At 42.6% G+C, this 9626-nt stretch overlaps 1 protein-coding gene across 1 annotated transcript in view; it reads left to right on the top strand.

Annotated features, from left to right (window-relative positions):
* The window catches only part of SGCD (sarcoglycan delta), a 382459-nt gene that overhangs the window by 242256 nt on the left and 130577 nt on the right, over window positions 1-9626 (top strand). Inside the window, exon 5 of the mRNA XM_021697353.2 lies at window positions 3085-3204. Within this exon, the coding sequence (XP_021553028.1) occupies window positions 3085-3204 (120 nt within the window). The remainder of the gene's footprint in view (window positions 1-3084; window positions 3205-9626) is intronic.

The raw sequence follows: 9626 nt of genomic DNA, 5'->3' as shown, positions 1-9626 counted from the left end.
TTCCTTCCTTCCTTCCTTCCTTCCTTCCTTCCTTCCTTCCTTCCATCCATCCATCCATCCATCCACGTCTAGGACATTTGGCAGCCCCAGATAAAATCAACAAAAGGACAAGCCATCTGCACCATTGAGCCAGCAGTTGCTCTGTGGGGTTTTGGCTGAAACTTCCAACTACAGAGCTTTGTATGTGCAAATGGCTCTGGCCCTTGGTAGGTTCCTTTTTGTGTTTTGAGGAGCCCTGGAAAGCAAGATAACTTAATTGTGTTTTGAGTTCTCTGATTGCTTTGGTGTCTTTAGGACATTCTCTTGCATGTCTCACAAAACAGTCATAAGTTCAGAGCAGACTGGCTTTACCCAGGCAGGTGTTCTTGACTCCTCAAGGGCCTTATCTCATGATACTGCCCAGGTCCATGGAGGCAGAGGCCAAGCTTTTTTTGGTCCCCAGTCATAGCCCCATTATGCCATTGACCAGATCCAGAGTGGCAAACAGTACTCACCCCATGCCTATCCTGAAGGTCATTCATTCATTTATTAACACTCCTTCACCTCCTGATCCCCAATCTCCCCCCTCTAAAAAAAAGGGTTAACAATCCCAGTATATTAACAAGTAGTATAGATTTCATTTACAATTTTGGTGTGATTAAGAAGACAGCCACATCTGAGCCCTCCCAGAATCGTCTAATCCAAAGCCCTTACTGTCCATCTCTGTTCTTTCAGGACTGCACTCTGGTCCTTATCTCCAGCTTTCCACTCCCCCTCACCATCCTCTAAAGCTCCCCTCCTAGCTGCTCCTCATGCGTTGACTCCAACCCTCTTCTCTCTCTAGACAAATACACATCCCTGTTCTTCTATGGAACAATTCTGAGAGCTTAGTTCCAGACCCAGATCTTCCAGTAGCTGAGCTATTGACCTTGAGAGAGCCCTTAGCTCTGCTCCCACTTGTTCTTCTCACCTAGAGCATGAAGGCAGTCATGGCTAGGTCCCAGGCCATTTGGAAAGTCTCTGCTATGTCTGTTTCAATTTCCCACTCATTCAGAAGGCTTTCCAATGCCCTTCCTTTTGTCAGAGGAGGAGATGAGGGCTGCCAAATTGGCATGATTATGTGAATGAGGCAAGTGCACTGAGAGGTGATTGTCATTAGTTATTTTCAATGTGTTGGGACCACTGCATTAGAAAAATGGTGATGGGTTGTGATCACAATGATGATAATCACGAGAGCAGTCCCCTACATTTCACACCACTTTTCCACCACCAAATTCTTTCTATAAACATAGAATAATTTGATCCTTTTAACCTTTCTACAAGGTAACAGAATAGATAGATGGTGATAGTACACTTCTACAGATGCAGAAAATGAGGTTCAGAAAGACTAAAGGATTTTCCCAAAGTCACATTTCTAGAGAATGTGAAAGTTGGGACATAGTTCTTCTGATTCTTAGTCTGGTGGTCTTGCCAGTGAGGACAACAGCCCTGGATGTACAGGAGTAGGCCTGGCACCATAAGCGAAGCCTCTGTGCTCTCCTATTTGAACATAAATAATTTTGCCGAACATCAACACCAGATGAGGCCACTCGGTTGGTCCTGAAGGATCAATACAAAACAAAAAATGAAGACAACTCTAACCATGTCTGAATACAGACAAAAATGGAAACATTTATCCAAACCACTAAAATGACTGAACATCCCTCAATCCTGGTTAATATCAGTGACTGCTGTTTCATTAGGCTTTACAGTCTTAGCATTACTCTGGTCTTCCCTACCTCTAGGGAAGATACAGTAACATGCCAGTTGTAAAATCACTCCCACTTTCCAATAGCACCTAATCCAGAGCAAAGCCTTGCTTCCTGAAACCAAGTCCCAAAATAACCTAACATAAAACCAAATACTGTATTTCTTACTGAGATGCCCTGTGTGGTTGCCCATGGTGTGTGTTCTCCATCACAGCAATGAATAACAAACCCAACTTGTTCACCTACACGTATGTTCCCATTGGTCTTTGCCTGGAAGGCATTGAGGGCCCTTTCATTACTACTTTTTGTAGTTAAGTGACACTGTCTTGAAAAATAACTAGAAACAAAAATGCTCCATCAGAATCCCCTGAGCAGTTTTGGAAAAATATAAGATTTCTAGACTCTAACCTCAAAACTTTTTTTCTTTATGAATTTCCAGCCCAAAAGATAAATTCCTTTTGCTCTGAGTGAGGTTCTGTGAGGATGATTATACCCGCAGGTTATTCTGATGCATTTCTGCAGAGCAGATTTTGAGAGCCACCTGAACTTGAGGTATTCAGGTAGTTCTAGTTCAGAGAAACTGAAATGTCTCCTGTTGTTGTTGTTGTTGTTTTAAAAAGGAATTCTAACATATTAACTTGTTTTATTTTTTCCATGGTACACAAAACTCTGCAATTTTCTGATTCATTGGTGTTTAAACTTACATCTGTCTCCATCAGAAGATGCCACCACGATAGCCCCCCTTCAAGGATAGCATCTGTTGTCATATGATAAACCCTCTAAAATTTACTAAATGAAATTCTAGCATAAAAGATTCAACAACTTTCTAGCAATTAATTGCAATTTATGATAGCCTTTTCTGCCAGGAAATGATCTATATACTGAGGAAATAGACTTGTCTGGTGTCACATGCATCCACTGGGTTAAGGATACAGAGTGAGACAGACTTCAGCTGAATTTAAAGGCACCCTTTCCAACAGTTAGAGCTGGCCAAAGATACACTGATTACTTCAAGAGGTGGTGAGCTTTCTGTGCCTTGATATGTTCAAGCCAAAGTCTACAAGTATTTGACAGTAATTTGGTGGCTAGCTAAGGGAAATCTCATACAAGCATTAGTCTGAAGAAGGGACATGATGGTCTTTAAAATCATAGCCCAAGAGCATATGATTAAAAGTAATTGACAAGACATGGCCAGAGTCACAAGACTGATTTTCACGGTTGGCTTCTGAAAACCAATCCACTTACATTAAAGTCCAATACAATCCAGTCAGATGTGTATGTTCTGCGAAAAGCTCTTTGTAAATGAATGCAATGAGACTAACCTCTCTCTCTCGCTCCCTTTCTCTCTCCCTTCTAGGTCCAAAAGCTGTAGAAGCTTATGGCAAAAAGTTTGAAGTAAAGACAGTTTCTGGAAAATTGCTCTTCTCTGCAGATAACCATGAAGTGGTGGTAGGAGCTGAGAGATTAAGAGTTTTAGGTAAGGAAACTTTAATCATCTAATTGGTTTGATGCCAATGTATACATTTTAGAGGAAAAATGAAATGGTGCCTAGAAGAGAGATTTAGGTCTATTACCTGGATTCTCTTAAGCAAGGTAGATGAACTCCCCCATGGCCTACCTCAGAACCTGCCCCCCCAACCCCGTGAAAATGTCTCAAGTCATGAGTTTTTGTGGCATGACTGTCAACACTGAGCTTCAGGTAGGGATGCATATTCATGCCAAGAAGTATAACGGAGCACATCCTATCCTCACAGACTGGCACTCTTGGTAGAAGCAGTCAAGACCTATATACATGATTCAGAGATTCCTAAACCTGGTTGTAAATGAAGAATCACCTAGGGAACTTCTGAAAAGTTTAGGTTCACAGATTCAACCATGACTCACTGAATTAAAAGCTCTGGTGGAAGGGCCCAAGAATTTATTTGTGAAAACATGTGCAGGAATATCTATGGTGCCACTGATGGACTCCTTGGATTTGAGCACACAACAAAGTAGTCTTCTGTGGCTGTATGCTGAAATGCTCTAGTATGGTGGTTTAGGAGTCCTGGTGCTGGAGCTAATCTGTCACTTATCCCTGCTCTGTCACCGATTAGTTGTGTGACTTTGGGCAAGGTACTGACCTCACTGAGCCAGTTTTCTTTCCTGCTTGGTTGAGCTAAGAACATCTACCATCTCAAGTGGTCCCTAGGGTTAAATGAGTTCATGTTGTATCAGCCAGGTAGTTTGAATTTGGTGTGTTTCACTTTAGAGCACTATACTTTGCTACCTCCTCAAATTTGTCCCATTTTTCAGATGAGTAAACGAAGGCTTGAAGAGGTAAAGAAACTTGTCCAAGATCAAGGGCCAGTGGTAGGACTGTTCAAATCCTTACCCATGAACTCCAGCCTCAGTGCATCTAAATGCACATAAATACATTCTCAGACCATGGCCAACCCTTAACACTTAATGTCTTTCTCTATTATGTGTAGAAATGGCACTTTCCATATTAGTTCTAGGTTTTGGGGGGCAGTGGGGGAAACAAACGCAAAAACTTCAGGCTCTCCTTTTGTTCCAGAATACTTTGCTATACTGGCTGTAGAATAATTGCCCAGGGGAAAACGTGATGGTATCTCATGCTCAGATCATTCTGTACAAATGATCTGAGCACTTCCCATTAGTTATCCACACTTCGTGAGTCACCTCGCTTCGTTAAAATCTGAATCTTTGGAAAGATTCAAGATCATTTTAGATATCCAAATACTTCAGCTTAATCTTTGTGTAAAAAACTCCAGGATGGTATCATTTAAGAACTCTCTCCCTCCCCCCCCCCATCCCCACTGTTCAATAGACTAAGGACTGGAAGATTATTGTAGTTTTTGGTCACTTGAAGGCAGGTGGATATTTTTGTTGTTGTCATTGTGTCTGCTTGTGATATTTTACTTAGAGAACAATTCAGGACAAAATCTGTCTCCATCATTAGGAACATTTGCTTTTTTATGTTAAAATGTAGAAAGGAAGCATCATAATGAATACCACTGCTGCTATCAATGCTAGAAAGATTAGGAAATGACCACCCCACAAATCTCGCATCAACCTACTCAGTGAAATGAGCCTGGTGTGTTGCAGAAATGAGCTTCCTGTCAGCTGGGATTCAGCCATATGGTGTGGAACGAGAAGTTTAGGCAATTTCATTTTCAGCTTAATGAGAGGTTTGTCTTTTTGAGTCATCAGACTGAGCAAACTCTTGGGAGGTTTGAATCTGGATGCATATTTCATGGTCGAGTCTAACGTAGCTGGATTTGAATCCTTGCTCACACCTTGAGGATCTGAGTGACCCTACCCAAATCCGTTTTTCTCTCTAAGCCTTAGTTTCCACACATATAAAACAAAGAGGGTGGAACAAAATGGAGAGTGGAAAAATGAATGAATATAACAAGAAACATATGTTAATTAATCAGCTATTTCTGTTGATAGTTGAGTAGGAATAGCAGTAGAAAGTAATAAGGAATAAGCCTGAAGATAATGCCTCCAGAATATAGTAGCTTAACTCAGTTGTTTACGTTCTTCTCTGGATAACCACACCCATCTATTCAGTTTTCAGGAAGGTGACTTCCTCGTGCACACTCAAAGGACCCTGAATAGAATGACAAAGGGACTAGAAGCCATGCTTCATAAAGAAGGTTCAACTCTCTGGAAATTTTTATCTGGGAAGAGATATGGGGGGGGATAAATATAGGCTGGCCATTATTGCTGATCTGTCATATATGCACATATTTCCTGAGGAAAAGAGAACAGGCAAGAGCCACGTAGCTGAGTGGCTGAGAGCACAGGTTGTAGAGTTGACACTGGCCAATAATTCTGGTTTCTGTCATTCATCAGCCCGGGCCTTAGGATGTCGCTTCACCCTACTAGGCATCCTTCTACTCTGTGACATAGTATAAGAATGCTTGGCTGTTGGGGCGCCTGGATGGCTCAGTGGGTTAAGCATCTACCTTCAGCTCAGGTCATGATCCCGGGGTCCTGGGATCCGGGATCAAGCCCCACATGGGGTACCCTGTCAGCAGGGAGTCTTCTTCTCCCTCTCCTCTTGCCTGTCTCCCCCGCTTGTGTACACTCTCTCTCTCAAATAAATAAAATCTTAAAAAAAAAAAAAAAGGAAAGAAAAGAATGCCTGGCTGTCACAGTAGTTGGGAGAACTGGATGGCACAGTGTATGGAGAGCAAATAGCAGAGTGGTGGTACACAGGAAGCCCTCGGTAGATGCTAACCATCATGTTGGGGATGGTTTCTGTTGGTCCACTTGGGCTTCAGGACACCCATCACATTCTAAAATTTTACCCAACCCTGTATGTTCACTTAAGAAGGTACTCTGAGAGAAATTGGCAGAGGACCTATGGAAGTATTCATTTTTCAGTTAAGTTTGGACTAGTGGATTTCCTGGACATAGGAAGGGCCAGAAGAGGAAGAGCCTTTAACTGCCAAGAAATATGACACCGCCCACTTCACCCAGGTACACATGAAGCTGGTCTTGCTAGCATGTGTGTTCTCAAAAAGGATTTACGTGATGGAGGGGTTGAAGGCCTGGGCTGAATTCCCAAAATTATAGGGTCTCTTTCTCTACTCACTAAGACACTGGTTCTGAAAGTGTGAGTCCCTGAATGGGGAGCATCAGCTCTAGTCTACTCGTTAGTTTTGCAAATTCTCAAGCCCCACCCAGACCTACTGAAGGAGAAACTCAGGAGTGGGGCTCAGCAAGCTGTCCTTGAACAAGCCATCCAGGTGACTCTGATGTATGCACATGCGTGAGAGCCACTGACCTAAGACCCTCCCAGCTTTGTCCCAGCTTTCAGTTGAGCTCAGGCTCAGCTTTTATCACTTTGCTCCAGAAAAGCCACAGTATAAATATAGCTAACACATGTTAAAGGGTTTTCTCTGTGCAAAATGCTAAACTGATCGCCGTGAATAAAGACATTGGGTACGAGGGCCCTGGCTTATCACCTTGATGTACAGAGGGACAAACTGAGGCCCAGAGTGCTGTGAAACTTGCCCAAAGTTCCACAGAGAGAAACCGGTGGAGTCACGATCTGAATCTCGGCAGTCTTCCCACTACCCACGTGACTTCTCTCTTAGGAATCTTCCCCGAGCTCCATAGCACACTGGCACCGCGAGGGGAGGGAAGGAGAACCAGGCACCTGTTTTCCAGCTGTTCCTCCTTTCCTGGCTTCTAGACACTCCACTGTTCCTGCAGTCCTCCCAGATCTCTGACTTTTCCTCTGCTTCCCTCCCTTCTTTCACCTCGTAAGTAACCTAGACTCACCCTTTGCATCGGGTGCAGACTCCCTCCAGGCTCAGTCCTTGTTTGTCTCGCTCACATTTCTGTGGGAAATCCCACTCTTACATACGGCTTCAACATTTGCTTCTTTTCCGATGACCCCAAGTCAGTATTTGCTCTGAACTGCCTTCTCACTTCGAATTCTAAATTCCCAGCAAATAGCCTGCACTTTTCTGAATAGAGGTCATTCCAGCACTCCTCCTTGTGCCGCTGAGCCGGGGTGTCCTCCAGCAAGCTCCCTGCCTCTCCAGAGCCCACCTCCTAAGTCTGCTGATAGGGGCTGTCATTCTCCTAGTCTCCTGGCGCCCAGGTCCTCTAGTCTCTTTGCTTCCCTGCAAGTACCAGGCCCTGTCTCTCTTTTTATGGTCCTGGTGTCTTTGCCGCCCTTGGGATTTCCATACTGCAAAGTTCTCTCTTTAGGTCAGACATAAGAGAATTCAGGTTTGTAGTCAGGCCCATCTGTTTAATTACCAAAAAGGTCTAAGTTAGTGTGCAAGATAAGGCATGATATTGTTCAGCTTAATTGCAGAACAAAGTTGTCAAATATGGGGCAGGAGTGGTCTTTAAAAAATCACCAAGAAAATAGGCAACATAAAAGCCAGTGCATCCTAGAGACATCTTCATGGAGACATCAGGGAAAAATAACTTTGATTTTCAGTAATGACCAATTTCGTTGAACAGTGAATTGGACATTCTAGCATTTATAAACAAAGTGTAATTATAAAGTGTTATTCTAATTGTTAATTAGGTCTGTTTATACTCTAGATTAGTTTTTTAAATATGTCCTCTAGATGCTACTTGATGCTAATTATCTGAGTTACATTATTATCGATTGAAAAACATTTTTAATTAATTCTAAAGCCATTTAAATTAGCAGAAGATTTGTAGAAATTCAAATGTGGTCTGATGCTAATTTTTTGGGGAAGACATCAGATGATACATTTAGCCTTTCGAATTAGTTTTTGATGAAACTTTCTATTGCAACCTGGCAATTGATAATTATGATGAAAGGAGTGGGGTGTTCTTAGTGGTGGTCATTCATTAAATGGATGTGTGTGTGTCATATATATATATATATATATATATATATATATACTTATAAACCTGAATCTCTAAAACACCACAGCTGGCATCATGGAGATACACAGATGTATGTCCCTGTTCCTACTCAGGAAGCTCTCTGTCCCTCCAGGGAGACGAGACATGCATGCAGAAAACAAACTGCTTAGAAGGACAGAAACAAAGTGACTAGAATTACAGAAGCCGGCTGCAGTAGGGTGGTATGCTAGAGAGAGTTTAGATAGCTGCTTAATCGGGAATCTTTGAAGTAGACCTTGAGTACACATTGGCGCATCAGAACCTATAGGGGGAGTGTTTGCTTGATGAATGGAACAACACATGTTTATCAGTCAGGACTCACTTGGTTGGGAGGTGGGGAGACCAGTTGCCCCCTGTGATAGAAAAGTCCATCAGTAGTTGGCGTCAAGCTAGATTCAGTGGCTCAAATAATGTAACCTCAATTCAGTCTCTCCCTTTCTCTGAACACCCTGAGCTCTGTTATACAATCATGCATTTTGTCCTCAAAAGCAGAAAGGGTCCTTACCTTCTGAATAGAAATCCAACAAAGGCCTGGGTTTTTCCTCTTACTAGACTGGCGTGGGCCATATGCCCATCCCTGAACTAGTTGTTGTGACCATAATGATGGAGTTTGCTGGTCCTGGACCATATCCCCACTGCTAGAGCTAAAGTTGGAAATGATCAAGAATGAACTAGAGGGGACCATTGTCCAAAGGGAAATTGGGGTGCTGTGTCCAAGAGAGGGAATGGATGCTGGGCAAAAAGCAGCAAATATTCATTAAATCAAAGGTATGACCATGGAAAATCCTGACAGCTATGCCTGACTATGGTACCCAGGAATTGTGAAGACAGCAGAAGATGCTTTACAAGCTCTCATCCCTTGCTCACTCAGCTCCACAGATGTGGGCCTCCTCGCTTCATCACCAAGCATTCTCTCGCCTCCCAGCATTTATGTTTACTCTTCCCTCCACGTAAATGCTCTTTCCAATCTACGCATAAAGGACCTTTCCCTTTATGGCTTAAATGTCACTTCACCACACATCCTTGACCGCTTTATAAAAATAGCACATTCCTGATTTCACTGTCTGTACCAAGAGTTGGCAAAGTAGGCCTGTGGGCCAGTGAGGCTAAACGCACCGCCTAGTTTTGTAATGTTTATTGGAACACAGCAGTGCTCATTTAAGTATTATCTATGGTTGCTTTCACACTACAACAGCAAGGTGGAGTAGTTGAGACAGATCATATGGCCCATGAAGCCTAAAATATTTATTAATTGGCACTATACAAAAAAAGTTTGCCTATTCCTGGTCTGTGTCTTTACTCTGCCTTATTCCTCTTCAAGGCAGATCTCACAACATGCATGGTGATGATAAAATGTTCATTTCATGAAAAATGTTTATTTTCACTCTCTCCTCCTGGTTAGAATATAAGCTTTATGATAGCAGAAACTTTTGTTTTTCCAGAATCTAGAATAGTGCCTACTGCATAGCAACTGCTCAGTAATATTTGTTG

The sequence above is a fragment of the Neomonachus schauinslandi genome, chromosome 7 (genome assembly GCF_002201575.2).
Source record: "Neomonachus schauinslandi chromosome 7, ASM220157v2, whole genome shotgun sequence".
Classification (NCBI taxonomy): domain Eukaryota; kingdom Metazoa; phylum Chordata; class Mammalia; order Carnivora; family Phocidae; genus Neomonachus; species Neomonachus schauinslandi.
The sequence above is the reverse complement of the archived record's forward strand: the minus strand, read 5'-3'. Positions and strand labels throughout refer to the sequence as shown.